The 19,003-nt window shown below is 45.4% G+C and overlaps 1 protein-coding gene across 2 annotated transcripts in view; it reads left to right on the forward strand.

The window, feature by feature from the left end:
* The window catches only part of UGGT2 (UDP-glucose glycoprotein glucosyltransferase 2), a 499,843-nt gene that overhangs the window by 382,003 nt on the left and 98,837 nt on the right, over positions 1-19,003 (forward strand). For both annotated transcript variants that reach the window (XM_040425306.1, XM_040425307.1), the window contains exon 31: positions 1,721-1,806. In XM_040425306.1, coding sequence (XP_040281240.1) covers positions 1,721-1,806 — 86 coding nt within the window. The remainder of the gene's footprint in view (positions 1-1,720; positions 1,807-19,003) is intronic.

A 19,003-nucleotide genomic window follows, 5' to 3' on the forward strand; every position in this document is an offset into this window, starting at 1 on the left:
AATCTTTATCAGATTCTCAGATCTCCATTTTTTTATCAGACCTCCCAATCAGGCCTCGAATTTTTATCAGAACCCATATTAGACCTCCCATATCAGATCATATCAGAACCCCCAATCTTTATCAGACCTCAGATCAGACCCCCTTTCCCCCCAATCTTTATAATCTAAAATAAAACAACTTACCTCTCCTGCTTTGGTTGATGTGCCCTTCCTGTGCTCACCACTCCCTGGTCTAACCGCACAGTGTCAATTCATAGTGCATGTCTAAGGGTATTTTCACACTAGCGTTTTTGCTGGATCCGGCAGCGTCCAGCAAAAACGCTTCCATTACTGATAATACAACCATCTGCATGCGTTATGAACGGATGCGGTTGTATTATCTTTAACATATCTTTAACATTGCCAAGACGGATCCGTCATTAACTCAATTGAAAGTCAATGGGGGACGGATCCGTTTTCGATTGTGGCAGAGAAACCTGATCCGTCCCCATTGACTTGCATTGGGGGTCATGAGGGATCCGTTTTGTTCAGTTTCCCAGGATGGAAATCAAAATACAACATGTTGCGGTTTGTTCTCCGGTCTGGGAACGCAATTAAACGAAACGGAACGCATTTTGGAGCATTCCGTTCTGTTCAGTTGTGTCCCCACTGACAATGAATGGGGACAAAACTGAAGCGTTTTTTTCCGGTATTGAGCCCCTATGACGGAACTCAATACTGGAAAACTTAAACGCTAGTGTGAAAGTACCCTAAGTGCACTACATTCTGACGATATACGCAGTCAGGACACAACACAGCAGGCACTAGGAGCACTACACTCACTCACTCACTGACTGCTCCCTGCGTTTACTGCATACTAGTGACCGCTTCCATAATGAAAGCGCTCATTAGTATTGGCTTTATTAGATGCACTGCACAGACAGCCTGTCTAGACCTGCACCAGATTTATCACAGTTGCTCAGGCAGGATGATAAATCTGGTGCAGGGATAGACAATTTTCTATGAAAGTATTGGTTGGCTAACTTTGAATCAAATCTGTACTGTATGACAGAATTGCGCCAAGATTTTGGTACCAGATGGTACGTTGTAGGCAAGCTCTGCCCACTTTCTGCTAAGCTGCTCTCCTTTTTTAGCATGATGGAAAAAATTTAAGGAACCCTAGATGTGCCAATTTGAGACATCTTGCGACACGTTTTTAGACCAATTTTTTGTGCAGATACATTAATCAGTCTAAGCCATTATACTTATAGGGGATTATACAGCAACATTTTAAAAAGAAACCAGGCCAGAACATGAGGATTGAATGAAATATCATTTATCAGAGGTTTAAATACTCAAAATGGTGGTGGAATATTTATTTCCCATCTGTCAATATCTCTGATCTAGAAAAGGAAATTCAGGCAAACTCCTCTTTTATACCATATGCACATTCGACTTTCCAGTTTTATTCTCATTCTGTACAAGCTGTTTTACAGCAAGAAACAACACAAGAATACTCTGCAAGTTTTAATGCCATTGAATGACCTTCCAGATCCAGAGGACAAACAAAACACAATAAAACAGTCAGTCATAAGATTTTTTTTTTACATTCTGATAAAGGTCAATGTAAGTCAAGAAATTGCTTGTGAATGCTTCAACATCCTAATAGCAAAGTGGATTTTAACAAATTAGATTTCCATATAGGAAGCGCACGGGTTGATGTTTTTACTCTGCCATCCAGGTACAGAAAAAGCCGGATCAAATACATGCAGATCTCTTGAGCAGTGAGCCAGAAGAGAAGACAGGACTGTGGAATTCATTTATGAGGTATCTGTTTTTTTGTGTTTTTTTTCCCTTTTTGATTAATGAAACTGATAAAATAAGCTACATATAGTTTATGCAATTTAATCTTGAAAATCTTGAGCTCTGTAGAAGATCATTTCTTTTATAGTGATTGTGTCCTCACAAATGGTCATTCCAAACATCTTGGAGAACCAACCACATATCTCTGTGAATGTAGGCTTGCTCAAATCCGTCTGTCTCTTTCCCAAATCCATTTGCTGAAATGCAGCCCTAAACTTCACAGTTGCCTTCAGACACTCATTATTTTACTGACCTCCTGCCCTTCGGGAAGCAAACTGCCCTCTCTCACAGCCTTTTTTTTTTCTAGTTTTTCATTGATATCCGAGAACTCCTTTAAATTTGACTCCTAATCTAGTGACCTGTATTAATTTTGCTTACAAGGTTAGACATAGGGAACTGTTTCTGCGTGCAGTTTTGGAAGGAAAAACCAGGAGTGAATTCAAAGAAGAGAAGTCATATCTGATCATTATACATTCTCTCCATTTATTATCCACTCTTGATTTGGGCTTCCAAAACAGCATGTACAAACCTGACCACGTGGACCGTTCCTTAGATGGAGTTAACACTTTTTGTGAATGGTTTAGACTCCATCTCTCATTTTTGACAGACTTAAAAATAAAAATAAAAAAAATCACTTGATTGGTTGTTAGCCATTGTTATCCCATTATAGCTGCAAAATCTCCACCATTGAATTTCATGCATTGCATCTAACAGAAGCCATGTTGCCAGCTATAAGGCCTGGCACATGCCCTGAGGTGACGTCCTTGCATCTAAAACATTGAAAATGGTGTGCAAGATTTTTACATTTCATTTTTAGCGAAAAGTTCTTCCATGTTTTACAGCAAACAGTATGTCTAGTGACTCATACAGTACCTGGAAATAACCACAAAAGAGCAGCATGGCTTATTGTTAGAGATGGCCTTGCGGTTCGCCCGGCGGTCGTTTCGCGGCAAATTTTGCTCCTTCCCTTCTTGATTGCCAAATTTTGCTCCTTCCCGATTCGTTGAAGATGTGAACATATGGCGATGTCCGCCGGCACCATATACTTTTGCATTGCGCCGGTCTTTGACACATCCATCAGGTGGACAGGACAGCCAATTGAGACGTTTCAGCACATGGACACACCCCCTACCCTATCACAGAACCCGATCTGGCAGCCATTTTACATTCTGTGTTTTGCCAGTGTAGGGAGAGGTTGCTTTGTGGAGCAGGAACAGACTGTTAGGGACACCAAACGCTAGCTAATAGGGCCACAAAAGTCTTTTTATGGACTAGTATAGGTGTGCTTATCGATAGGTGTGATATACTCAGGGGTGTGATATACTTATAATATACTTTCTAACATAGAAAGTATATTATAGTGCATTTGTATTGTGCAGCAGTTGTGTGCGGTTCTGCTGAGATACTGCAGCTATACAGAGGGACCAACGCTATTGGAGTAACTAATTTCAACTGGTGTGATATACCTGTTGCCCCCAAACAAACTGATTGAGGGGTGTAATATACCTATAATATACTTTCTAACATTTGTATTGTGCAGCAGTTGTGTGCGGTTCTGCTGCGATACCGCAGGTATATAGAGGGACAAGCGTTATTGGAACAATTATTTGCAACGTGTGTAATATACCTGTTGCCCCCAAAAAAATGATTGAGAAGTGCGATACACCTGCTTCCACAAAATACTGATTGAGGGGTGCGAATATACCTGCTTCCACCAAATATTGATTCAGGGGTTCTATATACCTGCTTCCACAAAATACTGATTGAGGGGTGCAATATACCTGCTTCCACCAAATACTGATTGAGGCCTGCGATATACCTGCTTCCACAAATACTGCTCTTCTCTAGGGACTTTGGCACAGGGTCATTTTAAAAATGACAGGCAGAGAAAGAGGCAGGCCGTTCCACAGCGGTGGTAGGGGTCGGGCAGGTGCACCAGGCCGGAGCCTAAGTGGGAAGCTGGAAAAGGTGCGTGCAATCACGTCAAAGGATGCACCAGAGTGGCCCACTCAACCTTCCGCTTCTGCACCCTCCTCATCCTCTGTATCTGCACCCCTCCGCACTCTCTGCTGTGTGCACCCCCAAAGACACCACCACCATAGCCCCTCCACTCGAGTCAGAAGAATTATTTTCCCATCCAATCCCAGACCATACCGATGCTCAGCCATTCTTGGAATCGGATGAGGAAGAGGAGGTAGCATTGGCCGCCACCCAGCGGTCTGACGACAGTACCCAGATCAGCCCAAGGAGGGTGGTCCCCGCTGTTGCTGCCTACTCCGAGATCTCTAATGTCAGTGGTGGTGAAGGTGACGATGATGTGTTGATGGATGTCACGTGGATGCCCACAAGAGTGGAAGAGGATAGGAGTTCATAGGGAGAGACTGAGAAGCAGGCAGAACTCGCAGTGCACAGGAGGCAAAAAGCAGACTGCAAATTTATCTGGGGCGAACCATCCGCCATGCACGGTTACATCTCGCTCTGCCAGGACGCCGGCATATGGCTCCGCAGTGTGGACTTTTTTTTAACATGTCAGCTGCTGACAATAGTGCTGCCATCTGTAGCGTATGCTGTCAACGCATAAGTCGTGGTAAGCCTAACACTCACCTAGGGACGACCGCCTTTAGAAGGCACCTGGCCTCCCATCACCGAGCCCAGTAGGAGCAACGCCGTCAGAAGCCACAAAGCCACACTCCCGGCGCTCCACGTCTTGCCTCTTCTCCTCACATTTGTCCTCCACTCCACCTTCCACCATGCCGTCATTGCGTTCATCTGGCAGAAGGCAGGCTTCCGTGGCCCAAATGTTCGAGCGTAAAAATTTGATAACCCTCTTGCCCAACGGCTGACCGCTGGCTTGTCAGAACTGCTAGCCCGCCAACTACTGCCATATAAACTTGTAGACTCTGAGGCCTTTAGAAAATTTGTGGCCATTGGCACACCGCAATGGAAAGTCCATTTCTCCCAGAAGGGCATCCCTGAGCTATATGGCCACGTTCAGCGGCAAGTGAATATATATCTGGCACACAGTGTCGGTGCCAAGATACATCTGACTACAGACACGTGGTCTAGCAAATACAAGCAGGGAAGGTACATAACTTTTACTGCCCACTGGGTGAACCTTCTGACGGCCGTCAAGCATGTAACCCGTGGCACCGGTGTGCATTTGGTGTTATCGCCAATGATTGCATGCAGGCCTGCTCTTCTTCTCCTACTTCATCCTCAGTCTCCTCCTCGGCTGACTCCTCCTTTTCCACTGCACTTCCCAAGCTCCCCAAAACCTATTCGACGAGCCAGGTGAGACGTTGCCATGCTGTGCAGCGGCTGTCGTGCCTGGAAGCCAAGAGCCACACCGGTCCTACACTGCTTTCCGCCCTGCTCAATTTGACAGTTGATAAATTGGTGTGCAACAACGGTGCCAATCTGCTGAGCGCGCTGAAACAGTGCAAAATGACACAGGTGCCGTGCATGGCACACGTCCTGAACTTGTCGTACAGGGATTCATTGGCAAATCCCACGGGGTCCAGGACGTCTTGCGGCAGCCAGGTAAATCTGTAACCTAAGGTTATGACTAAGGACTTCCGAGTTTGAAACATGTTAACCTGTGGTGGAGGGTGGTGAAGATTGAAGCATGTACTGTTATACCGATCTACAATAAAGACGACAAATCTGATGGATGCTAGAGAATATTCCTTTATTTCTTTGATTGTACAAGGGACGGGTCCGGTCCTCTCCGTGCACCGAACGCTTATGGTGAGCTGGATAAATTTTCTTCTTTGATTACTGACATTTTAGAAGATCTTACATGGCCTTGGTTCGCCTTGCAGACGTTCAGTGGTGACACCACCTGCCTGTCAGACGTCTCATTTGTGACAGCCCGACACGCTGGAACTCTACCTTGTAAATGCTTGATATGCTGCTCCAGCAGCAACGTGCCATTAACAACTACCTGTACGAACTCTGCAGCAGGACAGGTTCTGGGGAGCTTGGTTTCTTTTTACTGCGCCAGTGGCTGCTCATACGTGACGCATGCAGACATCTGCGGCCATTTGATGAGATCACCAAATTGGTCAGTCGCAGCCAGGGCGCCATCAGTGACATCGTACCTTTATGCCTTCTTTCTGGAGCGTGCATTGCATCTGTCATTGATCAAGCCGTCGAGGAGCAGGAGCTGGAAGATGAGGAAGTTGCAATGCTGAATGAATTCCCAAGGGGGGCTACTCCATCTGAGACAAGTCAGCAGGAGTCTGAAAAGGAGTCAGAGGAGGATGGTGGCTGGGGGTAGGAGGAGCAAATAGAGCAGGCTTTGAGGGAGACTTTAACCCCTTAAGGACACATGACGTACCGGTACGGCATGTTTCCCGAGTCCTTAAGGACACATGACGTACCGGTACGTCATGGCTTTAAATAGCGATGCCGGCGCCGCGGGGGTTAATCGGAACGGGATGCCGGCTGAAATCATTCAGCCGGCATCCTGTAACAATGCAGGGGGGGGTCATTTGACCCCCCCGCATCGACGATCGCAGAAAACCGCAGGTCAATTCAGACCTGCGGTTTTCTGCGTTTCCGGTCCATTCGGGTGTCCTGTGACCCGATGAACCGGAAAAAGACTGCGATCGGTGGCGTAATTATACACCACCTATCGCAGTCCGAGGATTTGGAGAGGCGGTGCTGGCCCTGGTGCTGAATGCCGCTGTCCAGGGTGCTGATTGGTGCAGGGGAGAGAGGCGCGAGATTCAAACTTCCTGCGCTCCTCTCTCCCCTCCTCTTCCTGTCCAGCACCCTGACCGTGCAGCATCGTCCAGCACCAGCTCCTGTGTCCCCCTAATCGCCATCCATCACCCTCCTGCACCCATCGCCACCCAGGTAGGTTAGGGTCAGTGAGGGAGAGGCACCGTTAGGCAGGGAAAGAAGGGAAAAGTTAGAAAAAAAAAAAAAAAAAAAAGCACATTTATTCTAAACTTTTTTGTTTCAGCTTTCAGACCCCCGACCCCCCCTGCCCCTTGCCCCCCCCCCCCCCCCCCCCCCCCCCCCCCCCCCCCCCCAGCCCCCCCAATCCACCCCCCCACCCCCCCCCCCCCCCCCCCCACCAGACCCTTCCCCCACCACCACTTTTTTTTTTTTCTGCGTGCGCTGACTGTCCGGCACTCTTAGCGTCCGGCCACTGTTAGCGCATCGCCCGCCCCACCACCCCACCGACCGCTGATCAGCGTTGAACCGCTGATCAGCAAGTTTGAACTTTTTTTTTTTTTTCTAACATTTGCCCATTTTTTTTGCCTGGACTTTTTAGTACGTGAACACCCGTGCCCCCACACACACGCACATAGAATAAAGGTTTACACGCACGCACATACACACGCACACACACACACACACCCATGGCCCGCCGGATGTTCTCGGTGGAGGAGGCATACGCCCAGATTGCCTCCGACTCCGAGAGCCCCAGTGAGGATGAGGATGACCCCACGTTCCTTTTGTCATCCGCATCCTCCTCATCATCATCGGATGACGATGAGCCACCAAGGCAGCGGAGACGCCGCCAGGCGGAGCCAGGGGCCCCACATGCTAGGGATCCTGTGGCCCACCCTAGTACGAGCCGCCCTGGGGTTCGTACTGGTTTCCCGGCCCACCAAATAAGCCCATCGGAGCCCCCTGCCGATGAACTTAGCTGGTGTCCCCCAGTGGACTTTGAGCCCGAGATTCCGGATTTTGCTGGCAATCCAGGAATCCAGATTCCCACAGTGGGGTTTACTGAAATGGACTTTTTTAGTTTTTTTTTCAGTAACCCACTGGTGAATCTGATGGTGGAGCAGACGAATCTGTACGCCCAACAGTTCGTCGCTCAAAACCCGGGCTCATTTTTGGCTAGACCCGGTGGCTGGACGCCGGTCAGTGCAGCCGAGATGAGGACATTTTGGGGCCTCGTGCTGCATATGGGTCTAGTGCAAAAACCCAGTGTCAGGCAATACTGGAGTGGGGACATACTCTACCAGACCCCACTGTACAGTACGGCCATGACACGCTCCCGGTTTGAGGCCATCCGGAAATGTCTGCATTATTCCGATAATGCAGCATGTCCCCCCCGAAGTGATCCTGCCTATGACCGGCTGTACAAGATACGGCCGGTCATCAATCACTTTGGGGCCAAATTCATGGAGGCCTACGTACCTGGAAGGGAGGTCGCGGTTGATGAGTCTCTCGTTGCGTTCAAGGGGAGACTCAGTTTCCGCCAATACATTCCCACAAAGCGGGCGAGGTATGGCGTGAAGCTATACAAAATTTGTGAGAGTACCTCAGGGTACACTTACAAATTTCGTGTGTACGAGGGGCGAGATTCCCGGATTCAACCACCAGAATGTCCCCCCACTCTGGGTGTTACCGGGAAACTCGTGTGGGACCTTATGTACCCACTGCTGGATAAGGGTTACCACTTGTACGTGGACAACTTTTATACCAGCATTCCCTTGTTCAGGTCCCTTGCCGCCAGATCCACGTTCGCTTGTGGGACCGTGCGGAAAAATCAACGCGGCCTCCCTGCCCACCCCCTCCAGGTACCCATCCCCAGGGGTGAGACCCGTGCCCTTACCAGTGGAAGCCTGTTGCTGGTCAGGTATAAGGACAAGAGGGATGTCCTTATGCTGTCCACAATCCACGGTAACAGCACCACCCCCGTCTCTGTGCGAGGTACCGCGGCAACGGTCCTCAAGCCCGATTGTATCGTCGCCTACAATCGGTATATGGGAGGAGTTGATCTCTCTGATCAAGTCCTCAAGCCATATAATGCCATGCGCAAAACCCGGGCATGGTACAAAAAAGTTGCGGTCTACTTGGTACAGGTTGCCATGTACAACTCTTTTGTACTATCCCGAAGCGCTGGCAGCACAGGGACATTCCTCCAGTTCTATGAGGCAGTCCTCAAAGACCTGATCTTTTCGGACCGGGAAAGAGCAGGCCGGAGTACCTCGGGAACTGGAGGCGCCCGGATCGTCCCTGGCCAACACTTTCCAGGTGTGGTCCCCCATACTGGAAAGAAGGGACGAACCCAAAAAAGATGCAGAGTGTGTCACAAGAGGGGGATACGGAAGGACACCACCACTCAGTGTGACACGTGCCCCGATCATCCGGGCCTCTGCATTATCGATTGCTTCAGGGAGTATCACACTTCCATGGAGTACTAAATTTTTATAATCCCCAACAGTCCACTAGAGAACATAAAACACTATGGCTCTCAGACTTTGGAGACACGGAAACAATTTTTCTTTCCCCAAAAAATATTAGTTTTAGTGCAGGCATCCTCAAACTGCGGCCCTCCAGATGTTGTAAAACTATAACTCCCAGCATGCCCAGACAACCTACAGCCATCAGCAGGGCATGGTGGGAATTGTAGTTTTACAACATCTGGAGGGCCGCAGTTTTAGAATGCCTGCTTAGTGTCTCCAAAGTCTGAGAGCCATACATATTGGGCATCGTCGCGTGCGTAAAAGTCGTCGCTATAAAAATTACTTTTGACCAAACGCCTCGGATGAACGGTGTTAAAAATATAAAATAAAAACGGTGCCAAAACACCTATTTTTGGGCAAAATTTCAATTTGAATCCATTTTGCCGGTAATAAAGCAACGGTTAACAGCCAAACAAAACTAAATATTTATTGCCCCGATTCTGTAGTTTGCAGAAACACCCCATATGTGGTCGTAAATGGCTATATAGCCGCACGGCAGGGCATAGAACGAAGGGAACTCCATATGGTTTCTGGAAGGCAGATTTTGATGGACAGTTTTTTTTTTGACACCATGTCCCATTAGAAGCCCCCCCTGATGTAGCCTAGACTAGAAACTCCAAAAAAGTGACCCCATCTAAGAAACTACACCCCTCAAGGTATTCAAAAGTTACTTTACAAACTATGTTAACCCTTTAGGTGTTCCACAAAACTAAATAGCGAATGTAGAAACAATTTTAGAATTTAATTTTTTTGTTACATTGCCTCAAAAAGAGTAATATAGAGCAACCAAAAATCAAATTTACCCCTAAAATAGTCCCAAAACAACAACCACCTTATCCCGTAGTTTCCTAGATGGGGTCACTTTTATGGAGTTTCTACTCTAGGGGTGCATCAGGGGGCTTGAAAGGGTACATGGTGTAAATAAACCAGTCCAGCAAAATCTGCCTTCCAAAAACCATATGGCGTTCCCCTTCTTCTATGTCCTGCCGTTTAGCCAAATAGTAGTTTACGACCACATATGGGGTGTTTCTGCAAACTACAGAATCAGGGCAACCCATTTTGAGTGTTGTTTGGCAGTTAACCCTTGTTTTACTCCTGGAAAAAATTGATTATATTGGAAAATTTTCCAAAAAATAGAAATTTCAAAATTGTTTCTCCATCTGCCATTAACTCTTGTGGAACACCTAAAGGGTTAACAAAGTTTGTAAACCCAGTTTTGAATACCTTGAGGGGTGTACTTTCTTAGATGGAGTCACTTTTTTGAAATTTCTATTCTAGGGGTGCAACAGGGGGCTTCAAATGGGACATGGTATAAACAAAACCAGTCCTGCCAAATCTGCCTTCCAAAACCCATATGGTGTTCCCCTCCTTCTATGTGCTACCGTTCGGCCAAACAGTAGTTTACGACCACATATGGGGTGTTTTTGCAAACTACGGAATCAGGGCAACCCATTTTGAGTGTTGTTTGGCAGTTAACCCTTGTTTTACTCCTGGAAAAAATTGATTATATTGGAAAATTTTCCAAAAAATAGAAATTTCAAAATTGTTTCTCCATCTGCCATTAACTCTTGTGGAACACCTAAAGGGTTAACAAAGTTTGTAAACCCAGTTTTGAATACCTTGAGGGGTGTACTTTCTTAGATGGAGTCACTTTTTTGAAATTTCTATTCTAGGGGTGCAACAGGGGGCTTCAAATGGGACATGGTATAAACAAAACCAGTCCTGCCAAATCTGCCTTCCAAAACCCATATGGTGTTCCCCTCCTTCTATGTGCTACCGTTCGGGCCAAACAGTAGTTTACGACCACATATGGGGTGTTTTTGCAAACTACAGAATCAGGGCAACCCATTTTGAGTGTTGTTTGGCAGTTAACCCTTGTTTTACTCCTGGAAAAAATTGATTATATTGGAAAATTTTCCAAAAAATAGAAATTTCAAAATTGTTTCTCCATCTGCCATTAACTCTTGTGGAACACCTAAAGGGTTAACAAAGTTTGTAAACCCAGTTTTGAATACCTTGAGGGGTGTACTTTCTTAGATGGAGTCACTTTTTTGAAATTTCTATTCTAGGGGTGCAACAGGGGGCTTCAAATGGGACATGGTATAAACAAAACCAGTCCTGCCAAATCTGCCTTCCAAAACCCATATGGTGTTCCCCTCCTTCTATGTGCTACCGTTCGGCCAAACAGTAGTTTACGACCACATATGGGGTGTTTTTGCAAACTACAGAATCAGGGCAACCCATTTTGAGTGTTGTTTGGCAGTTAACCCTTGTTTTACTCCTGGAAAAAATTGATTATATTGGAAAATTTTCCAAAAAATAGAAATTTCAAAATTGTTTCTCCATCTGCCATTAACTCTTGTGGAACACCTAAAGGGTTAACAAAGTTTGTAAACCCAGTTTTGAATACCTTGAGGGGTGTACTTTCTTAGATGGAGTCACTTTTTTGAAATTTCTATTCTAGGGGTGCAACAGGGGGCTTCAAATGGGACATGGTATAAACAAAACCAGTCCTGCCAAATCTGCCTTCCAAAACCCATATGGTGTTCCCCTCCTTCTATGTGCTACCGTTCGGCCAAACAGTAGTTTACGACCACATATGGGGTGTTTTTGCAAACTACAGAATCAGGGCAACCCATTTTGAGTGTTGTTTGGCAGTTAACCCTTGTTTTACTCCTGGAAAAAATTGATTATATTGGAAAATTTTCCAAAAAAAAGAAATTTCAAAATTGTTTCTCCATCTGCCATGAAGTCTTGTGGAAGACCTAAAGGGTTAATAAAGTTTGAAAAAACAGTTTTGAATACCTTGAGGGGTGTAGTTTCTAGAATGGGGTCATTTTTGGGAGGTTTCTATTATCTAAGCCTCACAAAGTGACTTCAAACCTGAACTGGTCCATATAAAGTGGGATTTTGAAGATTTCTGAAAATTTCAAAATTTGCTTCTAAACTTCTAAGCCTTGTAACATCCCCAAAAAATAAAATATCATTCCCAAAATGCTACAAACATAAAGTAGACATATGGGGAATGTAAAGTCATCACAATTTTTGGGGGTATTACTATGTATTACAGAAGTAGAGAAACTGAAAGTTTGAAATTTGCTAATTTTTCAAAATTTTTGGTAAAAATTGTATTTTTTTATGCAAAAAAATTAACTTTTTTGACCCAATTTTAGCAGTGACATGAAGTACAATATGTGACGAAAAAACAATCTCAGAACGGCCTGGGTAAGTCAAAGCGTTTAAAAGTTATGAGCACTTAAAGTGACACTGGTCAGATTTGCAAAAAATGGCCTGGTCCTTAAGGTGAAATAGGGCTGTGTCCTTAAGGGGTTAAACTTTTCGGGGCTCCATGGTGTTGTCTGTGGCTCGGGGGAGGAGACAGAGGACGACATTCTCCTGGGCGATGAGCAGGAGCCAGGACGCTCCACCGCTTCCAATTTAGTGCAAATGGGGGCCTTCATGCTCCAGTGTTTGAAGAGGAACCCCGTATAAAAAGCATAAAGGGCAAGAACCAGTACTGGGTGGCAACGTACTTAGACCCCCGGTACAAACACAAAATGGCAGACATGTTACCAGCATCACAGAGGGCTGTCAGAATGCAGCATTTCCAGGCCTTGCTGCGAGAGATGCTGCATTCTGCTGTTGCGGCTGCTGGCAGAGGAATTTCCACCCACAGTGAAACAGGTGCGGTTACCAATCCTACCGCTCCTGCAAGAATAGAGCGGTTTGAAGATGTGTTGGTCACTTCGGATATGAGATCATTCTTGCAGCCAACCCATCAACAGCCACACTCCAGATCCAGCCTCAGGGAACGCCTAGACCGACAGGTGTCCGACTACATCGGGTTAACGGCCGATGTGGACGCTCTGAAAAGCGAGGAACCCCTGGACTACTGGGTGTGCAGGCTTTACCTGTGGCCAGAGCTGGCGCAATTTGCTATGGAACTCTTGGCTTGCCCCTCGTCGAGTGTCCTGTCCGAAAGGACGTTCAGTGTAGCAGGGGGGATCGTGACCGATAAGCGCACTCGCCTAGCTCACGACTAGCCCACCACCCAGAACAAAGAATGGTCCTTGTCTTATGTATTAACAGCGGCATAAAAAGCCTTTTCTGTCAGGTGAATGCCTCATTTTTGGGGCCTTTAGTCCACTGACCTACAGTAAAATTGTTATCCACTGACCGTCTAATATACCTCCAACCACATAATCACTTGTTCTTTTCTGTCCGGTGAATGCATAATTTTTGGGGCCTGTACTCCACTGGCCTACAGTAAAATTGTTATCCACTGACCGTCTAATATACCTCCAGCCACATAATCGCTTGTTTTTTTCTGTCCGGTGAATGCCTAATGTTTGGGGCCTGTACTCCACTGGCCTGCAGTATAATTGTTATTGTCACAATCAGTGTGGGGGGAAACTCCACACTGAACACAGGAGGGAAGGGGAACAGTAACTGGGCCTGTAAACTAGGGAGGAAACAGGTCACCTCCTAGACAACCCTAATCCAGGCCCTAACTATCTATCAATATGAATAGACCTTGAAGGTAGGAATATTCACATGCAGGATACCTAGGCCTAGATTTCCCTATAAGGCCCTGGAATAAGTATAGGACCAGAGACAACCCATTCCTCCCCAGATGGACGAATGGAAGTCTGTCTCAGGCCCAGATACAACAACAGGGAATATAACAAATACAAATTAACATGACACTTAACTTCTGTAGAGATGGAAGAACAGGAACACCAGAGAGGATCACACACCAGCTCAGCCAAACCCAAATTAAGCTATCAACCACATATTTAGAAAGGTGGGGTGAGACTATAAAGGGTGGAAGTGATTACCACTGAGCAACAGCTGAGAAAAGGGAAGTGGTCATTAACCCTATCAACACTGAATCAAGGAGGCTGTTAGATTCCTCCACGCTCAGCCAATCTCCTTGATTTCCTGGCATCAGTCACCTGAGGGACCGTGACAGTTATCCACTGACCGTCTAATATACCTTCAGCCACATAATCACTTGTTCTTTTCTGTCCGGTGAATGCATAATTTTTGGAGCTGATGGATCCGTCTGACAGCTTACCAAGCACAGCTCCGTACATTGTGTAGCGACTTTGCTTGGTATTGTGCTCAGCCCCATTGAAGTGAATGGAGGTGAGCACAATACCTAGCACAGCCGCTATACAATGTACAGCGCTGTGCTTGGTAAGTACAGAGAAGGCCACGGCGGTGCCTTCTCAAACAGCTGATTGGCGAAGGTCCCGGGTGTTGTACCCCCACGATTAGATACTGATGACCTATCCCGATCAAAATCCCAGAAAACCCCTTTAACTTTCTTATTTCAGTGCCAAACTTAATTTATTTGAAAAGTGTATTAATTGTAATAAAAGCTAGAAACCATGGACACTTGTAAAACTGTGCTACGCATTAGGTTTACCTTTTTACGGTATTATACCTTGTATCGCCCTCTGACAATTGCTCTCCTGGTGGAACCTATACATGGAGTAGGGATAGTGTATTTCAATGCCTGTGATGTGTGAAGGTAAGATCAAATGAAAGTGCCAAGAAAAATTGGAATTTGTTAAATATTACACGAAATATCAAACCACTAAGCCTGAGGTACATATTAATATGCATTTATTTTAAATATAATGGAAAATCTCAGGGTAAGAAATATACTGATTTACATTTCCCTAGTTGTCAAGAAATAGTATATTTTTAGCCTTGAAATGTTTTCATTTATCATCACTACTTACTTTTCTGTCACATTCAAGCCTCAGATTTGCATTCCTTAATTGTCTGACGAATAGCTTTAGTGTGAACCAAATTAATGTATTTCCTTTTATTAAGGGACTATTATTCTGTGTGCTGACAGGAACGTGAACCTAAATAGAGCAGTTACTAAGATTATTATGTAGCATGTTTCACTTACCAATATACAGTATAATCTTGTAAGAGGGTTGAAAATGCTCTTAACCTCTTTTACAGAAATATGTATCCTTTGTGCTCTTATTTATATTCAGTGGCTCTAGGGATTTCTCTGGGTTTCCATTGTCCTTGTTACGGTGCCAATATTGTCTATGATGAACTGTGGAAAATGCCTGTATTGTGTGCTTCCTCTTGTATATGGATGCACTTTCATATACTATGTATAATATGCCATGTAAAGTGCCTCATGTTACTGTGAGACATCTGTGAGATTGGCACTAATGTAACATATGTTTGGGTGCCATCTCCCGGACCTAGTCCTCTCTTAGAGAAGGGGGCCCACAAGGTGAAGGAGATTACTTTGTGCATGTGCGGCGTGCTCTCCATTGATTGTTATGGGAGTTATGGGAATGGAGAGTGCACCGCACAAGTGGATCACACCATTTTGAGCTATATACCCACAGACAGTATGTTGATGGGCGCTACAAATATGTATGGGTGAAACACCACAGTACTTGCTGTAAACTGCACTGTGTATTAAGAAACTACACTGTACATTGTTGACATGTGACAGTAAGTAAGGGGTTAATTGCCATGAAGGCTGCATCGCTATGTTGAGTCACATGTCATTTGGGGGTTACCCCTGGGACAGCTCTGTGCTATGTAGCACATTTCTGTAGTGGATAAAGGTGCCAAAGAGGACCTCATGGTCAGAGAATGTCACAACTGCTACTGATATAGATGACCAGCCGAACTGCATTGTAACTAGCTAGTAAGTGGGGTTGAGTGATGTTCGCAAAATGGTGCACCCCGCTAAGGACCCAGATAGAAGTTGGAGCAGCAACGCCCACAGCAGAGGGGATCGTTGTGTAATGGAATTTATCACATTCGCCATGCAGGGAGTATGTGTTATTTTCCCAAATGCAGCGTTGCCACGATGTTCCTGCCATTGTCGCTGACAACCTTGCCAAGTTGGAGTTGGCGGGGAGACAGCCAACAAGATGTTTGCTTACATAAAAATATGAGATCTACGCAGCTCTTTTGCCAATAGAATCAGGATTTCCAAGGATAAAGCTTCAACATGGATCCCTCTGATCGACGCAGTATTGAGGTCACCTTGATGTAATTAATCGCAGTTCTCACTGATTGTGTCTCCTCCACCAGAGTCCCTCTCTCAGGCAGGCAAAAGACAGAAGATCGCAATAGTGATCCCAACAAACACATTACTGCTTCCAGCATGAAACGCATTGAGTAGATGGTCGCGTTTGAGTGCATTTCATAATGGAAGCAGTAGTGAGTTTGTTGACTGTTTATTTAAGGAAACCTACTTCAAACATATTTTGCTGCTCTCATTTTTAGACTAATTGAATTACTTTTTGTTTCTTTTGTGCACACTTTAGCAACATATCTGCTGTGGGGCTTGTCAGAGCCAATTAACCTGAATCAAACATGGCATGGCAGGGCGTCACTTTACACATATGAAAAGAGGAAGATGTAGTGGGAGCAGGTCTCTACCATGCTTCAGTTGGGAGCGGGAGAATGTCCATGGAGTAGGACATGTAGGAGGAAGAGCGAGTGGGAGCAGGTCTCTGCCCTGCTTCTGTTAAGGATGGGAGGATGTCCATGGAGTGGGACATGGAGGACTCGGTAAACACCTTTTGTGAGAATTAGACTGACACAAAGGAGGAGGTGTCAATAGGACCTGGCCTTAATGCTGCAGTTTGGTTCTCTGCTGCCACAAAAAAAACGTTGACCCAGGGGGCCGTGAAAGACATGTACTGTACTGTTCCAGATGGTGAGAATTGTAGTTTTCAACAATTGTTTTAAAGAAAAAATGAACAGCTAAGCAAAAGTATGAATATCATAGAGCAGAAATACATTTTGGTGAAGGCACAGAACTGCTCTACCATTAGCAAAACTAAGTGGTATGGCAGCAACTACACTACTAGCAACTTGGCCAGGATGGGGCTCAGCTAGCACACAAGCTAATTTCTTGTGGCCATTAGTTTTCTCATGGCCACATATTCTGTTATGGATGTCTCACAATGGAGCAGAGAAAAGGACATATAGGAGTCTGAGCAGGAGATGCAGCAGCTGATGATGACGAAGACTCTGTGCTGCTTTTACTGTGGCCTAACTGGCACAAAGAAGACCGGGAGAAGGAGGACAGATTTATTCTGATTCAGAACACTGGCCTGCTTTTTCCCCCCCACAGCATCTAGTGATGCCGCCTCATGTGCTGCTATAGAACTCTGGTGCCTATGTTTCTCTTTGAATGCTCACAGCTTATTTTAATCCTGCAGATCTTGCATATGGATATGGTTTTGTGTGCTGGCCTTGTGGAGAACATAAACACCATATGGGACTTATTGGCACAAAGCTAGTGGCAGCCAAGCCTGGCCTAAGTCTGGCAGGTTTTGAGCCTGTGCCCACTGTATCAGCATCATCATCAATTCTCAAGCTGACCACAGTAGATATAGATCTGGCCCTGTTGTTGCAAGAAATTTGGCCATTGCTTCTGTTCTTTTTTCTGCCATGGCCACCACTCTCTTCCTCTGATATCACCTCCTTCTCAGCAGTACCCCAATACGGCACCTAGTTCCTGGTCAACACCCAATCATCATCATAGTCCACACCCTCCTCACCACTTTTATCAGACAGTAATATGTCATCTTGGGCTCCTTGGGCCCCCTCCCAATTCCCTGCTCTGTATTGACCGTGAGTACCACTGTTGCTGCCACTACTATTACTACCACTACTAGCCGTCCCCTCCCCTTCTACAAGCACACCACACACTGGTATTAACAATTTACTTTGTTAATAATGCAATTTTTGCAAAATGTCTTTGAACTACACAGTCTATTGCAGTAATGCATTCACTAACATAGGTATAATAATGCAATTTTGACATCAAAATGTCTTTGAACTACACTGCTTGTCAAAAAGAAAAGTCGCCGCCTGGATTTAACTTGGCAAATAGCTATGAGCCTCCTATTGGATAATTACTGCATGGACGATTATCTTTCAGCAACAAGTTATTTAACCCCAACTGGTGCAATGAGTTGCTTCTCATTTCTTTAACAACCATGTCAAAAGACACATCTCGTGGTCGTGGAAAAGATGTTAGTCTTTTTGAGAAGGGTCAAATCATTGGCATGCATCAAGCAACAAAAGGATATTGCAGAAACTATTAAAATTGGGTTAAGAACTGTCCAACGCATTATTAAAAACTGCAAAGATAGTGGGGACCCATCGTATTCGAGGAAGAAATGTGGCAGGAGAAAATCCTGAATGATCGTGATCGAAGTTTGCTTAAACGTTTGGTGAAATCAAATCGAAGAAAAACAAAAGTAAAACTCAGGGCTATGTTTAATAGTGAAAGTAAGAGCATTTCCACTCAATCACAATGCGAAGGGAACTTAAAGGATTGGGACTGAACAGCTGTGTAGCCGTAAGAAAACCACTAATCAGTGAGGCAAACCAGAAAAAAAGGCTTCAATTTGCTAGGGAGCATAAAGAATGGACTCTGGAGCAATGGAAGAAGATCATGTGGTCTGATGAGTCCAGATTTACCCTGTTCCAGACTGATGGGCGCATTAGGGTAATTAGAGAGGCTGATGAAGTGATGCACTCATCATGCCTAGTGCCTACTGTACAAGCCTGTGGGGGCAGTGCTATGATCTGGGGTTGCTGCAGTTGGTCAGGTCTAGGTTCAGCAACAGTATGTGCTCCAAGAATGAGGTCAGCTGACTATCTGAACATACTGAATGACCAGGTTATTCAATCAATGGATTTTTTTCTTCCCTGATGGCACGGGCATATTCCAAGATGACAATACCAGGATTCATCGGGCTCAAATTGTGAAAGAGTGGTTCAGAGAGCATGAGACATCATTTTCACACACGGATTGGCCACCACAGTGTCCAGACCTTAACCCCATTGAGAATCTTTGGGATGGGCTGGAGAAGGCTTTGCGAAGCAGTCAGACTCTACCATCATCAATGCAAGAATATTAATGCAACACT

The sequence above is a fragment of the Bufo bufo genome, chromosome 3 (assembly GCF_905171765.1).
Source record: "Bufo bufo chromosome 3, aBufBuf1.1, whole genome shotgun sequence".
Taxonomy (NCBI): domain Eukaryota; kingdom Metazoa; phylum Chordata; class Amphibia; order Anura; family Bufonidae; genus Bufo; species Bufo bufo.